The 21469-nt window shown below is 56.6% G+C and overlaps 1 protein-coding gene across 1 annotated transcript in view; it reads left to right on the plus strand.

Annotated features, from left to right (window-relative positions):
• CELSR1 (cadherin EGF LAG seven-pass G-type receptor 1) overlaps positions 1 to 21469 on the plus strand; it is a 138211-nt gene that overhangs the window by 48739 nt on the left and 68003 nt on the right. Inside the window, exon 2 of the mRNA XM_024737368.1 lies at positions 2610 to 3248. Within this exon, the coding sequence (XP_024593136.1) occupies positions 2610 to 3248 (639 nt within the window). The remainder of the gene's footprint in view (positions 1 to 2609; positions 3249 to 21469) is intronic.

Consider the following 21469-nt stretch of genomic DNA (forward strand, 5'->3'; position numbering starts at 1 on the left):
TCTGATGAGGGACATGCCGCTGAGACCCGGGTGGCCCCGGGAGCAGCCACCCCGGCGACAAGGAGGGCGGTGTTCCAGGAGTAAGATGAAGTGTGCAAAGGCCCTGAGGCAGCGAGGCGTCTCTATGACAAGGGAGGGTGATGGGGGACAGACCACATAGGACCATAAGATAGGGTAGGCAGTATGGGTTTTATCCTGGGTGCCTTTGGGGGCCCCAAGGGAGTGGTGTGATGTTTTAGGATGAGTGCTGTGGCCACAGTGATTTAGGATGTTTTAGGACATTCCAATGTTTTAGGACAACTGCTGTGGCCACAGTGTGAATAAATGTGCCCTGTTGCCTGGGTGTAGGTGGCGTGTGGGGGAGGGAAGGAGGGTGGTGCCATCTCTGAGGCTTCGTGCCGTATGGGCTGTGCCATCTTTTGCCGTAATTTCTCTTCCTCATTACTTATTCCAGCCACTGGCCCTTTGTTTTGTTTTGTTTTGAATTTTATTTATTTATTTATACAGCAGGTTCTTATTAGTTATTATATACATACCAGTGTATGTATGTCAATCCCAATCTCCCAGTTCATCCCACCCCCCCCAACCCCGCTTTCCCCGCTTGGTGTCCATACGTTTGTTTTCTGCGTCTGTGTCTCTATTTCTGCCCTGCAAACCGGTTTATCTGTACCATTTTTCTAGATTCCACATATACGCGTTAACATACGATATTTGTTTTTCTCTTTCTGACTTACTTCACTCTGTATGACAGTCTCTAGGTCCATCCACGTCTCTCCAATTCCCAGTTTCATTCCCTTTTACGGCTGAGTAAAGGTCCTTTGTATACGAGCAGCAGATATGGTCTCAGCATCCACCTTCTGCTCTGCAGAAGCTGCACACAGAGTTGAGCCCTTACCTCGCCGGCCTTTGGGTTTCACACCAGCCTTTGGGGTGCCCTCCCCACAACAAGGTCATACAAATATTATTTCCTCTTTCAGATTTGGTCCTTCCAGGGAATTCCCTGGTGGTCCAGTGGTTAGGACTCCGTACTTTCACTGCCGGGGGCCTGGGTTCAATCCCTGGTCGGGGAACTAAGATCCTGCGAGCCGTGCAGCCAAAAAAAGAAAAAAAAAAAAAATATGGCTTTGCCAGGTTATCGTGAGGACCAGATGGAACAGTAATGCTCGGTGCCTGACCTACTAGGCGATGGTCGTAATTACTGGGGGGAAGCCAGGGCCCCCCTCCACCAAGCATGTGTTCGTGAAACTTGACTTCCCAGGGTCTCAGTTTTTGTCACCTCTCAAATGGGGTGATGATGGTTCTCTCAGAATCCCTCGGAATCTCAGGTTTGCCCCTGAATGTGTTGTGACTTGTGGAGCAGTTATGCTTCTCCGTTGTCTGGACAAGTTTTGTGGCGTGCGGTGCCCCCCGCCAAAAGTGGCTTGTGGCTCCTGCATCTGAGGCAAACAGTCCCAGGCGCAGAAGCTTCTGTGCTCTGCTCCCCGTTGTTCTAAGGGCTCCCTGCAAGCTTGTGCCTTGGTGGGGACTGTGCTGGGTCCAGAGTGACAAGATGGCCTCCAAGTTGTGTCACCTGAATGCATCCTCTCAGTGGTCCTAAGACTTTTCTCCAGCTTCCCGGAAGTAAGCTGGAAATAAGCCTGCCTTTCGGGCTACAGCTTCGAGAGGGGTGGGACCCACCGGGGGCTCACGGGCTTGCCCAGACGCCTCATGGAAACTGGGGTGGGTGTGCTCATGGGGGGATCCATCAGGGCTGCAGGGACACGGATCTGAGCTGAGCCAGAAGGATGTGAACTTTGCCAGGTTTTTCTCGGGTCCCAGAGCACATCTGGGGGGCCGGGCACTGGGAGGCAGGTGAAGGCCCTTTGGGCAGCATGGCTGCATCTATCAGGGCTGCCCTGGAGGTGATGACGCTGCCCTGTGGCCATGGCGAGCAGAGCTCCTGTGGCGGCCCCTGGACAGCTCCTCTGGTTCTGGGCTCGGAACCTATGGTGTGCTCAACCTGGTAACCCAAATACTCCACCCTTTCCAGTCCGCAAGTCCTAAGTGGCTCGTTTCGTGAGCGGTTCACCTGTGTTGGCTGAGATGCAGCCTCCTCTTGTGTGTCTTTCTGAAGCAGCACGTGCTGTCCTGTCCTGTGTGCTGGGCGCCTGGAGATAAGTCGGTCACAGCTAAGAGCGGAGAAGCCGCCAGCATTGCACAAGACAAGGCCGTACCTGGGCTGGACCGTGCGGGACACTGTGGGGTCTGAACTGGGCTGGGGGATGGGCAGGGTCACCTAGTGTCTGGAACAGGTGCAGAGGAGGTAAAGCAGGGGCTCTGCGTCCCCATGTGTCTGGAGCAAAGCGTGTGAGGCTGGGGGGCTGGATCGTGGTGGTTGTTGAGACGCCCTGATGAGCAGTTGGGGGGTTTCCATTGGGGGCTTCTGAGCTTGACGGGCATGATGGGAGCCGAGTGTGGAAGGAGGGGAAGGGGGTCTAGGATGTGGGGTGAAGGTGGTGGTCATGGGTGGGTTGGGGCAGGGCACGGGGCTCGGGGGTGTCGTTCCCGGTCGGGCCGGGGTGGGGACTGGGCAGGCAGGCCCCCGAGTGACGCCCCCTTGTGTCTCGCAGACGGCATCCACAGTGTGGCGGCGCTCTGCACCCTGCGGGTCACCGTCATCACGGACGACATGCTGACCAACAGCATCACCGTGCGCCTGGAGAACATGTCGCAGGAGAAGTTCCTGTCCCCACTGCTGGCCCGCTTCGTGGAAGGGGTGGCCACGGTGCTGTCCACCACCAAGGACGCCGTCTTCGTCTTCAACATTCAGAACGACACGGACGTCAGCTCCAACATCCTGAACGTGACCTTCTCGGCCTTGCTCCCCGGAGGCGTCCGGGACAAGTTTTTCCCATCGGAGGACCTGCAGGAGCAGATCTACCTGAACCGGACGCTGCTGACGGCCGTGTCCACCCAGCGCGTCCTGCCCTTCGACGACAACATCTGTCTGCGAGAGCCGTGCGAGAACTACATGAAGTGCGTGTCGGTGCTCAAGTTCGACAGCTCGGCCCCCTTCATCAGCTCCCCGACCGTGCTCTTCCGGCCCATCCATCCCGTCAACGGGCTGCGCTGCCGCTGCCCGCCCGGCTTCACCGGCGACTATTGCGAGACCGAGATTGACCTGTGCTACTCCAGCCCCTGCGGTGCCCACGGCCGGTGTCGCAGCCGGGAGGGCGGCTACACCTGCGAGTGTCAGGAGGACTTCACAGGTACGCGTCAGCCTTCGTGGGTCCCGGGGTGGCACAGGCGGTGGGGCGGCCCCGGGTCACCTCTGCTTCACACGAGGCCCCCAGTCCACAGGTCGGAGGGTGTCAGGTGGTTTCCTCTGTCCACTTCCCTCCTCGGGGGCAGGGTCAAAGGATGGGCCATGGGCCTGGGCGTTGGCTCCACTTGCGGAGCACAGCCCCGAGGTGTCTGCTGATCCCGTGCCACTTAAGCCACCCTCTTTATAAGGACAGCAAGAGAAGGGTGATAGTGCCAGAGCCACCTAAAAAGTCTGCATGTATGTAACGACATGTGCTTTTTATAAGTGGCTTCAAATTTAAAGCAGTTCATTACGGACTTCGAGTTTAATTGGTTACTGGAAAACAGTGTGGTAACTGGGATAGAAATTGTGAGCCTCTGATCACTTGGGTCTGGAAAAACTGTTGGTTTTCTCATGCCTCATTGTCACTGTAGAAATTACTCACCTTCTCTGCCTTGAAGGTACACTTACCTCGAGACGTCCTGATTTGTCACAAAGATGAATTGCTCTAAAGGCAGCCAACGGTTGTTTTTAAAAATAAAAAACCCGCCGAGAGCAGTACAGAAACATATGCTCTTGCTTTGGTCTTCGATGGTCTGTTACATAGAAGGACGGCCCACTTGACAAACAAGTGTACTGTTGCAGATGGTGACCATCTGTCTTTTTGGAAAGTTCTCTGAGGTTGGGTGGGGCCTGATTCGTCCCGGAGGTGGTTTTGAGAGTCTTCCGCGGACTGTGTCCTCGGTTGACGTGTTTGGTGTAAACACTGGAGAAATGGTTTCCGTGCGTGTGGGCCGCAGCGCAACTGATGGAGCCTAGGACGGGGCTTACAGTATTAACAGGTATTCATCGGGCAGGAAGGGAGTAAGCCTGGGGTGGGAGCACAGAGAGAGGAAGGCGGCCGTGTGGTGCTTTGCATCTGAAGGGAGGAGCCCCAGCCAGAAGAGGGGGCGTTGGGCAGCCTGGGGAGATAGGTGTGCGCCCCGGCTTGCCGCGTCTGAGCACCAGCCTGGTTGTAATCCGCTGGCACCGCTGCGGTGAGAAAGGCTCGATCGCCTGCCTGTGTCTCTCCTCCCCTCGCCCGTCTGTGTCTGTCTGCCTGTCCATCCGTCCTGTCCAGCTCTGGAGATCTCTTCCCCGCGGTCTCTCAAGTGTTAACCCTAAATTCCTGGTTACGCTGGAGCTTGGTGGTGAGCCGGGAAGGCAGGCAAAGGCGACTCCAGCCCCCAAGCCCACGCCTGAGTCATCAGGGGGCTCTGGTTGTGCCGAGGAGCCGTGCCACGCAGGTGGGGGTCCTCTCCCTCCTCCCCTTCCCTCTCCACGGCGTTGAGGTGGCATCTCGGCCTCTTCTGAAGTGCCTGACCAGGTGTGCCAGCCGCAGCACAGTCGGCCTCCCTCACGGTGGAGCAGCGTCCCCCCCGGGGCTGGTGTCCCTGTCCCCCTCCCTGCCACGTGGCCTGGATGGGGGAGAGCTTCTGCGGATGACTCCTGCTTCAAGTGGGGAAGCCGTAGCCTCGGGCCCCGGGACAGAGCCTGGTGCCCTCCAGGGAGTCAGCCAGTGATCAGTTGTCCACTCGCTCCAGGAGTATTAGTTGAGTGCCTGCTATATGCCCGGCCAGTGCACGCAGCGGACCTACCCCTGCCCAATCAGGTGGGCCCCCCAAGGTGACCGGCCCTCTCCCTGGTGGGGACCTGGTGGGGGACACCCCTAAGCACCCCCAGAATCTGGTGATTTCATCTTGAAGATGGGTCTGAAGGGTGGGGCCTACCTCGGTCGAGGACACCAGCTTGTCTCGTGGCTGCAGCAGCAGTCCTGGCTTCCAGGAGTCCCGGATGTGAGCTTGGGGCCGTGTCTGGGCAGGATAAGTAGAGGCCGCTAGGGACCCGTGGACCCTGGATCCCCTCCAAAGAGGCCTCAACCCATTGGGTGGAAAGGACTTCCAGAGTTCTCAAATTTTGTTTTCATCGCCAGAGTCATTTCTAGAGAAATTATGCCTGGGAATGACCCACTGTGTCATCACCACTGAAATGTCTTGATTGGCAGGGGGCTAATTTGAATGTCTTTGGTACTAAATTATCATATGTATTTCCCTCCGAGATAAGACTGATTCAGACTGATTATTTTTACTCGGTCCCCCTTCCTCTCTTTCTTCCTTTCTTCCTTTGAAGCCCTGCTCTCTTGGTTCAGGTAATTGAACCCATTTATTCGCGGTGAAAGCCGTGCTGTCGTCGCCAGGGTTTTATTACTTGCTCCCTGGTAAGCCGAGCTCGGGCCTGGCGGGCGGGAAGCTGGAAGGGGCCCAAGGCCTCCGGAGGACCCTGGCTTCCTGTGTTGCCAGACGGGAGACAAGCTGGGTGAAGGAAGATATCAGTTAATTTCAGGAAAAGCTCATGAATTTGATGCTGGAAAAATACCCCGACAGCTCCCCTGTGTTTCTTCAGTCCACTTTGGCCTCAGGGAAGCTCTGAGGCCCCAGGGAACATGACCCCCCTGTCCTTGCAGGGAGAAGGCATCTCCCCTTCTCACGGCTCTGCATGGGGGCCTGGCGGGGGTCTGCAGGGGACCCCACTCTGAAGGGAACGGGGACAGAAGGACTGGAGGCATCGAGGCGCAGCTCAGCGACTGTCATGTGTGACAAGCATGTGTGCCGGGTTCCTTGGTCCCGGCTCCTCTGTCTTCCGGCCTGTGAACAGCATAGCTTTGGTTTTGGCTTTGCTTTTGGTTAAGCTCCCCAAGGACGTAGCCCGTTCCTCCCATCTCCCCACCCCCGCACCTGCCGTCCCTCTGTCCTTACCTACCTCAGGGCGCAGCTCAGCGCTGTCCCTGCTGTCGGAAGGTTCTGGAAGTTTCCCCAACTTCCTTGGACAGTGACCGTCGATCTTGGAAACCTCCTTGGTGCCTTGTTCGCGCGTTGGTTGCTCTGCTCTCATTTTGGGTGCGATCCACTTATTTCCAGGACCCTCAGGACAGCAGCGACCTGCAAATAGTACTTATTGGGCACTTAACGTGCTGTACTGTTCCAGATGATGCTACACTGTTACCCCAATCCTCCTGGCAGCTGTACGTCCCCATTTTATAAATGGAGAGACTGTGGTACGGGACCTTAAAGTTTCTAGCCCAGAGGTTCTCAGCGGGGGTGATTCTGCCCCCCCGGGGGACACATGACAGTATCCAAAGGTGTTTTTGGTTGTCTCAGCTGGGGGTGGGGTGCTCGTGGCTGGAGGCCAGGGGTGCTGCCTTGCATCCCCCAAGGGTACAGGCCGCCCCTCACAGAGAATGGTCCTCGTGTCTGTGGTGGAGGGAGGAGCCCTGCTCTAGACCCGGGCGGGGGTGAGTCGGGATTCGAACCCGGTGCTCTGGCCTCTGAGCTCAGGCTTGTTCGCCCTGTGGATTCCTCGAGGGCGGAATGGCCTGGCTTGCCTGTTTACTGGGTCCTTTCTCTTGCTTCCTTGACTCCACAGCATCTATTAAAAAGCACCTTCTGCATGCAGGGTTCTGAATGAAGTGTGATGGGTGAGAAGGAGAACCGTCGCTGAGCAGTGGCCCCAGGGAGAGGGTTTCACTCGCCGTCACCCTGTTACCCGAGGGGGTGGCAGGAAGCTCTTCCCGCCCAGGAGGACACTGGACTAAACCCGTCCAGGGCAAGCCTCTGCATGTGACTCTGCGTCCGTCCGGGTCCTGTGGCCTCTTGATGCGTCGTCTCCCTAATTAAAGAGTCTAATCACTCCTCGCTGACGTGGCGGAGAGCACGTGTCCACCCAGGCTCTGCTCCAGGCCCTTTCCCCGTGCCTGTCACAGCCCCATGAGGTAGGGACAGTTGTCACCCATTTCAGGGACACCAAGATGCAGAGCCGGGTGGGGGGCCCCGGGGATTTCCTTCCAGAGCCTCAGGGGCCGGCCCCACCCCACCCCACTGCCCCTTGCTCGCCTTCCATGCCCGGCTCCTCTCCCCGGGGCCCTGCCCCTCGAGTGCGCTTTCCCTCGTCCCCCCGAACGTCACCTCCGTGTCCCCGTTCCTCCGCCCGCCCCTCGCCCACGGCAGAGGTCGGCAGCTCGAGTCCACATCTGCTTGGTGCTGTCTGCTCCCTCCCCGCTGTGTCCAGCATCTTTGTCTGTCAGCCCCGTGCCGGGCATACAGTAGGCATGTGATAAACACCCACGCGGGACGACGGGGTCAGGGGTTAACTGGGCCATTCCTCCTCGCAGGCCTCAGAAGACGTCCTGGAGTTCTGGGATTCTGTGCTGTGCTCAGAGCGGAGCCTCTGCCGCTTCCGTGGCTGAGCTGGAGGGGATGGGGCTCCCCCTTCCGTCCGCTGTGTCCCTTCCTGTCCTGCTGGTGGGTGTGCCCACCAAGCTCCACTCGGGTCACTGCCCAGCCGTGTGCCCACGCGGCCCCGGCCCACGGCTGCCTTGGAATCCCTTCCCCTTCCTCACACACATCCTCCCAGGATGAGAGCAGCGGGCAGTGGTTTATGTCACAGCCACGTGGGCCCAGGGGTGCATTCCTGAGAAGGCGGCAGCTTTGATGTCACCGGGGAAGGAGGGCTTTCAGGGACCTCTCGGTCATCTGCGTGTCGGGGGGGACAGAGGGGAGGGTCCCGTTCATTCCTGAGCCTCTGTGTTTAGACCCCAGGCCGCTTGTCTGGGTTCAGAGGGTGTTTCGGCAAATACCAGCCAACAGTCCTGCCTCTGTGCGTGAAGCACACGGCTGTCCCTGGGCTTCGGACATCCAGGCTGCTGGACCCTGTGTCGTCAGGGGTGTGCCCCAGCTGGATTTAGCCTGGTTTGGGGATCAGAGGGTCAGGGGCCGCTTAGGAGAGTCTCAGTGACGCTGGGTTTGAGCTTGGTGCTAACAGCCCCAGGATGGGGTGTCCCAGTTATCCTGTGAGGGGGGCTTCTGGGACCCTGACTGTCCCCCGGGGTGACCTCAGCAGGGCTGGGGGCCCTGACTGTCCCCAGGGCCAGGATATTTTGTGTAGGTTCAAGGCCAAGAGAAACTTCTAATGTAAAAATCGAATCATCTTTTCTGCTCATGGGGAAAAATTTAAATCAATTCTGGCACTTCTCTGATTCTTACTCCAGCTCTGAGTTTTATCTTGAATTCTCTCATCAGAGTAATAGTATCTCCATCGTCCCGGGGTACACTGACCCTGCACCCCCACATTAGACTACAAATGCTTCGTGCGTCTGAGCCGTGCTGTCCTCCTGTGGGGTGACATTCACATAACACAAGAGAAACGAGTTTGCTGCACTTGACTGCAATTTACTGGATTAAAGCTCCGCTTGGAAGAGTTCGTCGTCAAGTTGAATTTAGTCCTTAAACCGGAGAGTTAATTATCATTCGAAATGAAAATCGTTACCTGGCCTATAATTAAAATCTCAAATAAAGCAGAGACAGAATACTTTCTTAGGAAAATGTACTTTTCAGATCCTCAGGATTACTCCAGGTTTCTCTCTCTTTAGCACCTCTGCCGTCTTTGACGTCGGACTCTTTCTACTGGTTCCAGGTTGGGGGTATCCAGCATTTCTCTAGTACATTATTGTAAAGCTAGGGCATTATTGCACTTCAGGAAGACTTCGTTTTTCCATTAAAATCATATACAGAGAGATTGCGGTGGGGGTAAATTTAGCCAGGGATCTCCTTTCCTCCTCCGTGGAATTCTTTCCCCCAGGGCTGGGGTTTTGACAAACAGAATAATCCCCCTCCTTGCATCTGGCCTGGGTGTCCGTGCACAGCCAAACGGCCACTGGGGACAGGGGCGGGGCTAATGGCTTCTGTTAGCTTCCTGGGGCTACTGTCACAAAGGACCACACACTGGGTGGATTAAACTAACAGAAATTGGACTCCCCTGGTGGCGCAGTGGTTAAGAATCCACCTGCCAATGCAGGGGACACGGGTTCGAGCCCTGGCCTGGGAAGATCCCACATGCCACAGAGCAACTAAGCCCGTGTGCCACAACTACTGAGCCTGCACTCTAGAGCCCACAAGCCACAACTACTGAGCCTGTGTGCCACAACTATTGAAGCCCGCGCACCTAGAGCCCGTGCTCCGCAACAAGAGAAGCCACCGCAATGAGAAGCCCGTGCGCTGCAATGAAGAATAGACCCCGCTCACCGCAACTAGCGAAAGCCCGCGCACAGCAACGAAGACCCAACGCGGCCAAAAATAAAATAAATTTATTAAGATTAAAAAATAACATAAATTTATTCTCTCACAGCTCTGGAGGCCTGAAGTCCAAAATCAAGGTGTCGGTGGGGGCTTGCTCCCTGCAGAGGCCCTAGGGGAGAGTCCTTCCTGCCTCTTCTTAGCTTCTGGTTGTCCTGGGTGGTCCTTGGCTTGTAGCTGCATCTCTTCAGTCTCTGCCTCTGTCCTCATATGGCACCCCCCGCCCCCGGTGTGTTCTGTCTCTGTGTCCAAATTTCCCTCATTTTAAAAGGACACCAGTCATTGGACTAGGGCCCCCGCTAGTCCAGTATAATCTCATTTTAACCTGATCACATCTGCGAGAGCCTATTTCCAAGTGAGATTACTTCACAAGCACCGGGGGTTAGGGATTGACACAGTTCCACTGGCCTCAGGGCTTCTGGGGGTTGGTGGTGATGGCCACTTCTTGTCGACCCGCTTGTCGAGTGTCTGCTGGGACAGAGGACACTCTGACAGGCTTCTGTGGTTCGTTTTCTTTTCAGAGATCTGAAAACAAGCGTTCCTCGCGTCCACCCAGCCAGCTTCTAGGTGGGTCAGATGAGCTGGGCGCAGGGCGTGGGTCGGTGAGGAACACAGGTATACGCTGAAATGTCTGACCACGGTGAGCAGAGTGGCCCGAGGACATGCCACGTGCGGTTAGAACCTTCCTGGGTCGTCGTACCCGCTGTCCGAGGGGAGACGAGGCTCCTCGGCCAGTTCCTGCCAGGAGTCTCCCCCGTGCAGGCTGTGAGTATCCGGTGTGTGCGCGTGTGGAGAGCAGCTGCTTCTGCAGAAAGAGCCGGAAGGCAGCTCCATGAGAGCAAGGACTGGCCTTGCCTCCTCCCCCCTCAGCTCGTGTCCTGCAGCTGCTGTGACAGAGTCCCACAGGCGAGATTTATTCTCGCGGAGCTCCTTCTGGAGGCGCCGGGGGAGAATCTCTCCTTTTCCAGCTTCTAGAGGCTGCCTGCGTCCCTTGGCTGGCGGCCCTTCCTCACCTCACGCCAGCCTCTGCCTCTGTCATCACAGCTTCACTGCTGACCCTCGTCCCCCACGAGGACCCTGGCCGTTACCCCGGGCCCCCAGGAGTCCAGGGTAACTTCCGTGTCTCAAGTCTCAAGATCCCTACCTGACCCACGCCTGCCAAGTCCCTTCTGTGGTGTGAGGTGACATGGCCTCAGGCTCCAGGGAGTAGGATGTGGGTGTCTTCGGGGCTCCGTGTTCTCCCACCGGCGCCCAGCACCCCCTTGATGCTCAGTCAGTATTTGTGGAGGGAGGAGTAAGCAAGGCCTTTGCCATCGACCCTGGGGTCCGTCCCCGCTGTTTCTCTGGAGGCACCACGTGGACCAAGGGCCACCGGGAGTTATTGGGAGTCCAGTTTGAGCCCTTTACCCGTGAGTGGCCACCCCCGACTTCCCCAGGGAGAGTGGTCTCCGCTCACGCTGTTGCCCATTGCTCCCTCCTGAGCCCTTTCCCTGATGTGGACAGACAGGTGTCTCTTGTCGTGCTCCCAGTGCCTGCAGGGCTGGGGTAACGGGGTGAGACTTCTCTGCTGGGGTCGCCGGGCGCAGCTGGAGGAGGGAGTGTGTGTCCGCCAGGGCAACGCGGCTGTCGTGAGTCCAAGCGGCAAATAAAGAATGCGTGTTCTTCTCTGGGTGTTCATCTGTCCCGGGAACGTCCCTCCTCCCAGCACCACGCAGGAAGGGGAATTTGAACCATCGGGGGCTGAGCCGCTGTTGTGCATGGATGATTAAGGTTTTAGTTAGCATTCCGGCTGAGTTTGGACACGTCGCCATTTCAGAGTTGGCACGGTTTCCCTACTAGCTGATAAAGTGCTGGGGACGCCCCTTTCCAGCCTCGCTGCCCACAGCTGTGAGTTTACTTTCCACCGACAGGTTCTTCCCATGGTCAGCAGGGACCCTCAGCCCGGCCTCCAGGCTTCCATCTTCTCTGGGGTGCAGGGCGTCTCCCACCCCACCCACGCAAGCCCACCCTCCCCAGGAGACCTCCCCAGGCCCTCCCGTGCCCCGACCCTCAGAGGGCCGCATGTCATTAGAACTAAATCATAGTCCTGTGTCTGAGATGCTGTCCTGGAGCTGGTTCTTGGGACGTTGCAGGACAGATGCCCTGGCCCCGGGGTTTCCAGGTGACCTCTCCCAAAGCCGGGGCCTCCCTGGATGAGGCAGTTTCCAGGCTGTGCACCGCCCCCCATCCCATGGTCTCTGGAGAGACGCCTGCAGAGGCCCACAAGGGCACAAGGAGGGCCCTGGACAGCCTCCCCGTCGGGCCCCAGGACAGAATGAGCCTCCCTCCCACCAGGTCCCTGGGGGATGTTGGCTGGGGCCCAGGCTGACCCGGGGTGGGACCCTCCACCATTCTGGGACCCCAGATGTCTCCTGAGCTGCCACCAGCTGTATCCTTTTGAGCCCACATCCTTGGCTGGGAGGGACCCTGCCTTTGCTTTCAGGGGGTTCAGGAGCCAAGATGGGGTTCTGGGTGCTCAGGCCCTGGGGGCCAGCTCGGTGAACTCTCCCCTGGTCACCAGGTGCACCTTTGCCCCAGGCACCCCACGTGCCAGTGTCCGGCCCCCTGGGGGGCCTCCCCCGCTGGCTTTGGCAGCCAAGATTTTGGGGTCCACCTGTGTGTGTTCATTTGGTGCCTCCTGGGTTCTTAGCTGCTGCCCACTGGGCACCACAAAGACCTGGGGGACAGAAGGGGCTTTCTCTTCCACGGCTCCAGCTCTGCTGAAGCTTACGGAGTCGCTGAAAGGTGTTAGGGGCGCTGCTTTCTTAGGGGACTGTGCCCAGGAAGAGATTTCTGCTGAGTCTGTCCGGTTTCTGTGGTGTGTTTAGGATTTGTAGTGGTTTCCTGTGGCTGCCGGAATAGAAGACTGTAGGCTGGGTGGCTTAACACAGCAGAAATTCATCCTCTCACGGTTCCAGAGGTCAGAATTCTGAAATCAAGGTGTGGGCGGGGCCACGCTCCCTCCGAAGGCTCTGGGGACACCAGGGGCGGGTCCCTTTGTCTCTTCCAGCCGTGGTGCCCTCGGGCTCCCTGGGCTTGTGCCTCCTTCCTCACGTGGTCTGTAAACTGCAGCTGCTCCTCTTCCGTAAGGATTCACGTGATTGCAGAGGGCCCACCCGGGTTATAAGGAGGGTCTCAGTTCAAGATCCTTAATTTAATCACGTCTTTTGCCACGTGACGTGATTGTCACTCTTTTGCCACATGGGGTGATAGTCACAGGTTCCGGGAATTAGGATGTGGACGTATCTCTTTTTTTTTTTTTTGCGGTACGCGGGCCTCTCACTGTTGTGGCCTCTCCCGTTGCGGCGCACAGGCTCCGGACGCGCAGGCTCAGTGGCCATGGCTCACGGGCCCAGCCGCTCCGTGGCATGTGGGATCTTCCCAGACCGGGGCACGAACCCGTGTCCCCTGCATCGGCAGGCGGACTCTCAACCACTGCGCCACCACGGAAGCCCTGGACGTATCTTTTAGGAGCCACCGTTTAGCTGACTTCAGGGTTGGTTATTTTCTGTTCCCCCCACCCCGCAATGGACATGAGGAGAGAGGGGTAGGGAGAGCACCCCCTTTCTGAAAGGAGGGGGTCCCCAAGTATGGCTGCGGGCTGGGCTGGGCTGAGTCGGGCCGGGCCGGGCCGTGTACCTGCACCAGGAGTTTGGAAAGCACTGCGATTTTTCAGGTTCGCCGGGTTTCAACCTCTCAGGTGTGTAGGTAACTCTTGATTTACAGCCAGGAGCCGTGGAGAAGCTGGAATCATTTTTTTTGGCGCTGGAATGCATTTTTAATTTATATTTTAAAAAGATGGGTGTGTCGGGGTTCTGGGAATTTGCTTCAAAGACAGTAGTGAAGTCACCCCGAAGCCCCAGCCTGGGGCAGGCCTGCCATGGTCTGGGCTTCCGGCCTCCCCTCCCCGTGCTGTGGGCAGGTGTCTGGCCTCTGAGGGGCCCTTCCTGGCAGCCTTGCCTGGTAGGGGAGGGGGCTCCAGGGCCGGGACAGGAGGTGAGGCAGTCCAACAACCTTGAAACCTTGAAGGGAGCTGGGGGCGGGGAGAGGGCCATTGCGGGGCTTGGGGTGGACAGATGGGGCCTCCAGGCTCAAGAAGCCAGTTCAGAGCAGGGGGTCATGTGACGGCCCCACATGCCAGGTGCTCAGCTCAAGACCCTCACAGAATTAGCTGATCTCACCTTGACCCCGGCCTCCTAGGGGCTAGGCTAGCCCCGGGGCCGGAAACAGAAATCCTGCCTTCAGGGAGGGTTTCCAGCCTGGGAAACGGAGTCAGTGGTCGGAAGCCTGCTCTGGAAAAATTTCAGAGACCTTGTCCTTGTCTCCGTGCTCCTGAAGCTTCCAACACAAGCTGTGCGGGTGCATCACTGCCTCCGGAGAGTCTAGTTTTTCTAGTTCAAAGCCCTGAGCTATCGCTTAGGACCAGAAGGCAATTGTCTCTTTATTTATCGAAAAACTGAAGCCATAAAAACCTCTACGCTCCCTTCCCTTCCTGGGGCCCAGCCCTGGCCCCCCTCCAGGGCCGAGGGCTTCGGCCTGGCTGCGCTCCCCTCCGCTGGCCCCCACCCCGGCATCTTCTGAAGCGCCTCTTGGCAGGAACCACGTTCACACCGTCATCTCCTGCTTCCCGCCCTGCCCCTCCTCCCCCAGACCTGCCGTGACTGTCCCACACACGTGCGCACACACCCCACGCCACATATACACGCCACACACAGACACATCACACACCACATCACATGTACATGCCATACATACATAACACACATGCACACATATCACATACACGCCACACATCACATACATTCACACACATCACACATACGCCACACAGACATACATCACATAACACACACACACACACACGCACACACACTCCTGTACCTTTTACCTTCCTCCTGCCAGGCCCTGCTCCCCACAGGTCTCTCTACAGCGAGGGGTGTTTGGCTGTCCCCCCCTCCTTCGCAGACCTGACCAGGTGCGCACCCGTCACCCAGCATCCGGCCCAGCCCCCGATATCCCCGTGCTTCTGCTGGGGCCCTTTCTGGGGCCGAGCTGTCTCCACCGCCATGGACGCTCCTGCATAGCCCAGCTCAGAGGCTCCCCCACTCAGGCACTATGTTTTTCCTCCGTTTCCCTTACATTTAAGGAATATCTTTTTTGGTTGCAAACAACAAATGGTATTCTTACACCCCGTGCCGGGTGTCAGTTTCCGGTCTGTAAGATGGGGGCGTTTGAGAGTTCCCACACCAGGGGCTGCGAGGCCTCCGTCGCCCCTGTAACCCTGCAGACGAGCCCTTGTTTAAGCTCTGTGAAGCTGGCGCTTCTCTAGGGCACTCAACGCTCCCCACCCGAGGGTCTGTGGCTTTGGCACTAGGGGCTGGGGTTCCCGGGTGGCCAGTGTTGCCCTCCCACCCCCAGCCCCAAGCCTGGGTGGGACAGGCATCCAGTGACCGGGACGTGCGTGAGGTCGTGGCGGCTAGAGGGGCCTCGGCTCCTGGGAGCTCCTGTTCTGCAGCTACGCATGCCTTCTTATGCGGCGGGGGTCCTTTCCCAGTTTTCCGTGTGGGGTTCTGCATTTGCAGCCGTGACCAGGAGGCCAGGCCTCAGGTCTTCCTCGGCAGGGGGTTGCGGTGCTACATGAATTATTGAGCAAGGCTATTAGCTTGCTCGGGTGAACCTCATCCTTGGTGGGCGGGCGAGGCTGGCAGTCATAATGGGTTGGGGGTGCACAAGAGGAGGATGGGGGAACTTTCCCCAGGTTTTGAATGGCTCAGAGCAAGCCTCTGACTCTAAGCAGGATACTGGGATGCTTGGAAGAAATTTTGGAAGCCCAGATTTACTTTGAGGATTCCTAGAAGAGGAAAGGTGAAGTTAAATCTTGTTAAGTAAGCACATCTGAGAACATTTATTGCATTAAAATGGTGTTTCACGTAAGAGCTGTATATTAAAAAAAAAGATATAGGGCTCACTAAATTTGGTCCTAATTATTTGCCTAAAGTAAGATGATTTTAAGAATTAAAAACCATCCTATCACATCTCTTCACAACTCTGAGTTCTGATGCCAGGTTGGCTGTGATGTCCCATGGAAACGGGACAGTTCTGCAAATCAGGGCTTTCCCCCGAGGGCTGGCCGTCGGGATCTGCCAGCACAGCCCCGAGGAGGAGATACAGTTAAAGAAACACGTAAGTGGATTACTGTCCAGTTCAGCTGGAGTGGCTGCCATGGAAAGGCGCGCACGGGGGCCTGGGATTGGCCTGAACGAAGGTCCTGGAACCCAGAGACGAGACCCTTTCCGGGGGACCCAGTTCATCTGAGACCTGCATACTCAAGAGTCCTCACTGCCTTTTATTTTTTAAAAAAAGCGTGTTTATCTGTAGAATTAATTCTTCATTCATTAGATCAACAAATTCCCAACGCTGTTTGAATCAAACCTGTGAATTATGCAGGTTTTATAATTCTGTACAGGATTCATCATTGGCTTGGAAGGGGGGAAATCCTGGCACTTTAAGACTTCATCTCACAAGCATTCGTCGAGTACCTGCTACGTGCCGGGCGTTTGTCAGGCACCCTCTGTGTGCTGGATATTCTTAGACTTGACCCCCAGACAGACCCTGCCCCTGCCCCTACCCCAGAGCCTGGGGAGACAGAGGCTGGGGAACAGCTGCACAGCAGGTGTCACCCTGGAGCTGGGGTGGGCGCTCTCTGGAGGGGGGAGATTCTGGGCCATCAGGGTCTGTCCTGGGCGCCCTGGCCCTGGTCAGGTGGGTGGGCGAAGCCTCCTGAGGGGATGCAGGGTGCCTGAGATGAAGCTGCATCTGGGCACAGGGAAGCCACCTGCAGAGCCCAGCAGAGAGGATGCCAGGCACAGAGAAAGGGGGTCACCAGGGGGTGATCATTGACAGTGGTGAATATGCATGAGTGTTTACCTAGGGGGTCGTCTCCATTAGCCTATTGAATCCCCCAATCTCCCTTCAAAGAGGGAGACCGTGTGGCCGGCACGAGAGGTGGTGAGCGTGGCGCAGACGGGGCTGGCGTGTGGCCGAGGGCCGGGCTCCAGGGTGGGAGGGTCTTTATGGAGCAGCGGGATTGTTTGCAAGCCTCTGTGGAGAACAGGCGGATGTGTAAGGTGATGAGCAGCTGGCGTGGGTCCAGGGGCCCGAGAGATGGTCACTGTCCGTGGTTGTGCAGATCGGGGTTGGTGTAGACTGGGGTGCAGGTGGCAGTGGAGGCGAGTGACACGGACCCTGGGGGATGGCACTGGTGGGGACAAGGGAGGAGGGGAGGGAATGGCTCCGGGGCTCCTGGCCCCCTCTCTGGGCAGCTGCAGGACCCTCTCCAGGTGTGGGACCCGGAGAACAAGCTTGGCGAGGGAAGACAGGTTTGAAGCCTGGGTTTGCGGAGGAGAGAACAAGGGCAGAAAGGGTTGGATGGCTGTGTGTGGGCCCCAGAGGAGGGGCCTGAGGCACGGCTGTGGAGGTGGGGAGCTGGCCCTGGCCCACCTCCCCTTACTGGCCTGGTGGGAGAGGCCGGGAGGAGCGTTCCCAGAGGGCAGAGAAACCAGAGCCCGGTGAGTGTCGTGGAAGCTGGGGAATGCAGCCCCACAGGGTTAGGTGCTGCTTCACCTCGGGACTCCGTGTTTGCAGAGGCCAACGTTTACTATGATTGTAACTCTAGGACAGGCGCGGAGGGCCGCTGGAGTGGTTGAGTAGTATCACCCCCAGATTCGTGTCCAGAACCTCAGAATGTGACCTCCTTTGGACATAGGGTCTTTCCAGATGTAATTAGTAAGGCTCTCGATGAATAGTAAAATCATCCTGGATTTAGGGTCCACCCTGAATCCAGTGACGGGCGTCCTTATAAGAGAAAGGAGGGGGAGATTTGAGACCCAGGGAAGACGGCCATGAGATGGATGATGAAGCCACAGCCCAGGGAACACGGGGAGCCCCCATCAGCTGGGGAGGCAGGAAGGGTCCTGCCTGGAGCCTGCAGAGGGAGTACGGTCCTGCCCACACCTTCATTCTGGACTTTCGGCCGCCAGAGCTATGAGAGAACACATTTCTGTTCTTGTAAAGCCACCAGATTTGTTGTACTTGTTACGGCAGTCCCAGGAAACGAATACTACAACGACCTATTGGAAATGAAAAGATATCTTTTGTGCTTAAAACAAACAACTTCACGGAGACTTAGCTTTATTTGCAGCTGATTTGAAATTGCACAATTGGTTAAGTAGAGGAACAGAATAATCCCACACATCATCACGCCCTTTCCACGGGACAGCGGATGCTTTAAGGCAGCCGCCCGAGCTGCAGCGTGGCTGTGGGTAGCACGGGTCCTGCTCTGTCGTCCTCCTGTTCACAGGGGCGGCCTGAGGAACGAGGCTTCCCTGCAGCCGCTGAAAACCACACGTGAGCAGAAATACTGTCAGCAAAGTCAAATTCAGGTCTTCGGGAATTGAGTGAAGGGTGCTCTGTGTGTGTGTGTGTGTGTTTGTGTGTACACGCGCTCAGGGCCTGCCTTCTCTCGGCCTCGGTAGCAGGTGGCCCTTGAGAGGGCATCGTAGGAGTCCTCAGATGCTTCGGTAGAGGTGGAGGAGTTGAGACTTCCAGTCCACACGAGGGCAGAGCTCGGGAGCTGCTGTGGCCACACTGGGGGCGTGGGCTGTGCTTTCATCCTGGTGGTGACACTGACCACCTGGGCCGAGCCCGGATGGGCAGGATTCTGGAACACCACAGGCAGAGCACCGTGGGAAGGGGCCGTGCCAGGCCCCCATTTGTTTGCCGTCACGGTTTGCGGAGCACGGCCCGCCCCGTCCTCTCACGGCGGCTTTATTATTTCAGAATGCCCTTGACCTGCCAAGTTGGGACTTGGAAGGCAAACCCTCCCAGACGTCACATGTATTTTAAAAGTAGAGATTAAAGAATTTGCAGTGTATGAAGAACAATACACCTTCAGCTAAGCATTTAAAATTAATGACTAGAATTTAAGGAGGCTGCAGGCTGCCCACCCGGAGAAGATGCCAGGAGCGGGGATTAGCGTGAGAGTGTGTGTGAGAGGGTGTGTGTGTCTGTGCAGGTATGTACGTGTGTGGCTGAGGGTGTGTGTGAGGGTGTGAATGCATTTATGGGTGTGAATGCGTGTGAAGACGAGAGTGTGTGTGAGGGTGTGCGAAGATGTGTCAGCAGCGTGTGACTGGGTGTGAGGGCACAGGTGTGTGTGCACGAGTGTGTGTGGGGTTATGTGTGCACACAGCCTGCCTGGCGGGGTGGCCGAGCCCAGTGTTGTGGGGCCGGCAGGGCACCCTGCTAACCCGGGAGCGGGCGGGGGGGCAGTGGGGGGGAGACCAGACGGTTTCCATTGCTGGTGGAGCTGAGAGGAGGGTCTGCAGCCGGGTGGGCCGCCGTCCTTTCCCTTCTGAGCAGCATGTGAATTGTCTGCTCACAAGGTTCCTTGGGGGCAGCCCCTGCTAGGGGAGAGCAGGTGGGTGACCTGGCTGGGCTTTCTGGCCTCTCCCTCCCTGCCCTGCCTGGTGGGGAGGAGGGGGACGAAAAAGAACCCACCCGACACTGTCTGGCCCTGGGGTGGGCTTTGCCCTGGGTCCCCGGCCTGGTGGCCCCTGCACGGTTCTGTAGTTCAGTAGAGGTCAGTGGTTGCGACACTCCTCCCTGTTTCTGAGGGACTCAGGCTGGGTTACCTTTGATTAGCAAGTTGTGCATTCTTGGGTGTTGCAACCTGGAAAGGAAGACACTTGGGAGAAGTAGAGGAAGTTCAGATTTGTTTCTGAGGCTTGTTATGCTAATTACAGATCAGTTTCACCTGTTCCTCAAAAGGAAGCTCATTCTGAAGCCTCCCTTGGAAGGTTGAAAGGATTTTCTTACACCACCAGTCAATTATTGAGCTCTCTAAAATCTGCACACTGGGAAACAGACCCTGAGGCTCAAGATCTGCCTTCTCGGTAGCCACGCCGTGGGCAGGGTCAGGGGCAGGGGGCGGGGGGCACCCAGGGCTGCACAGAGGAGAGGTTGGGCTGTAATGCCGTGGCAGCAAAAGCCTCTGTGGACCCCACGTCTCAGCTCTGGAGATACACTGCCGAGGTGGCTGCACTAGCCCAAGGGGCTGTGGGCCCCTCCATCTCCACGCTCACCCGTCGCTGGGTGTGAGCTGCCCCAGCAAGGGCTATGCAACTTTGGCTGAGGGATTTCAGGAGGAGGATCTGAGTGCAGAGTCTCAGCTGTGAGCCACCGTCACCCAGCACTCCAGAACCTCGGTCCTGGAGGGACATGTGGGGTACACCACAGTACCAACTCTTCCACAGCATCTAAGTCTTCCTCTTTAAAATGATGGTAAATTTTAGTATCACTATCCAGTTTGTTCAAATTCCCAATTGTCTCATACATGCCTGCTCTGGTCTGAATTGTGTCCCCTCCAAATTCCTAGGTTGCAGCCCTAACTCCACAATGGGACTGTATCTGGAGGTGGGCCCTACAGGAAGTAATTTAGGTAAATGATCAGGGTGGGCCCTGATCTGATGGGATCAGTGTCCACATAAGCAGAGGCAACAGAAATCTCTGCCTCTTGCTGTACACACACAGAGGAAGGGCCATGTGAGGACAGAAGGAGCGGGCAGCTGGGAAGAGAGGCCTCACCAGCCGTGCTGGTACCCTGATCTAGCCTCCAGAACTGTGAGAAATACACTTTTGTTGTTTAAGCCCCCAGCCCATGGTATTTTGTTACGGCAGCCCGAGCAGACTGAGACAGTAGGTAATGTATTCACATGGTTCAATATTGAAAAGGCACAGAGGGCATCCAGGGAAGCCCATGTCTGGGGATCCCAGTGACTTTGGGTTCCAGGATGATACTGCCGTTCGAATGCACGCTTCTCCGTGCACCGAGGATCCTGGTGCCGGATGTCTCTGGAGCTCCAAGTTTCGTATCTCTTCATACCAAACCCGAGAGCACTGGCGTCACAAAGGAAACATTGATGAATATGACCATATGCAGATATAACATTTTTACGTGACTACAAATAACATAAGTTGAAAGTTAAACTTGAGCCAAGAGGGAGTTACCACAGAAATAGCAGAGAATAGTTAATTTCTGAAATTTATGAGGACCTCATATAACACAATAAAAACAAAACCAACCATCATTGCAATAGGAACACAGGAATAATCAGGCAGTTCAGAGAAAGGAAATGGACGTTGCCAGTCAAATTCCGGCAGATGTTGAACCTCATCAAAAATTATTGCAAATAAAACACCTGGAAGATTCATTTGTCAGAAATGCAAAATAGTTTACAGATTGAACATACCTTGTGTTGGCGAGGATGTGTGAATCCGTGCATCCTTTTGGGGAGCACGGTTTGGAAATATTGGGTGAGTCAGAAAAAAGTGCGGCTGTCAAAATGTCAACTGCGTGTACCTTTGATTCATCACATTTAGGAATTTTCTCGAGAGAGAGATTCTTAAAACATGCCAAGGATGTATATCAAAAAGTTACCTGCAATAAAAGCGAGCTGTAAACAGCCCCGGGTCCATCACTAGTAGAACAAGAAACGTTAGTGGTTTAAATTCTGATGGGGTCCTCTATCGCAGGGGTCCCCAACTCCCAGGAACCGGGCCACACAGCGGGAGGTGAGCGGCGGGGGAGCGAGCGGAGCTTCATCTGCCGCCCCCCATCGCTCGCATTACCGCCTGAGCCAATTACCTTCCATGAAACCAGTCCCTGGTGCCAAAAAGGTTGGGGACCGCTGCCCTAACTGAATACTGTGCAACCATTAGGAAGAAAGAGGAGGAGCTCCCAAGTGCCAACAGGGAGGGTCTCCAAGGTACCGCACTGAGCAAACATGCCGGACGGCCGGGGCATCCAGCTCTCCTGATGTTTTCCTGTGGGGACCCGCAGGAAACTGCTGAAGGCTTCCCAGGCCGCGCTATTTGCACAGTGATTTCTTTTTTTTTTTTTTAGTATGCAATGTAGTACTTT

This window comes from Neophocaena asiaeorientalis, unplaced genomic scaffold, assembly GCF_003031525.2.
Source record: "Neophocaena asiaeorientalis asiaeorientalis breed wild unplaced genomic scaffold, Neophocaena_asiaeorientalis_V1.1 scaffold242, whole genome shotgun sequence".
Lineage (NCBI taxonomy): Eukaryota > Metazoa > Chordata > Mammalia > Artiodactyla > Phocoenidae > Neophocaena > Neophocaena asiaeorientalis.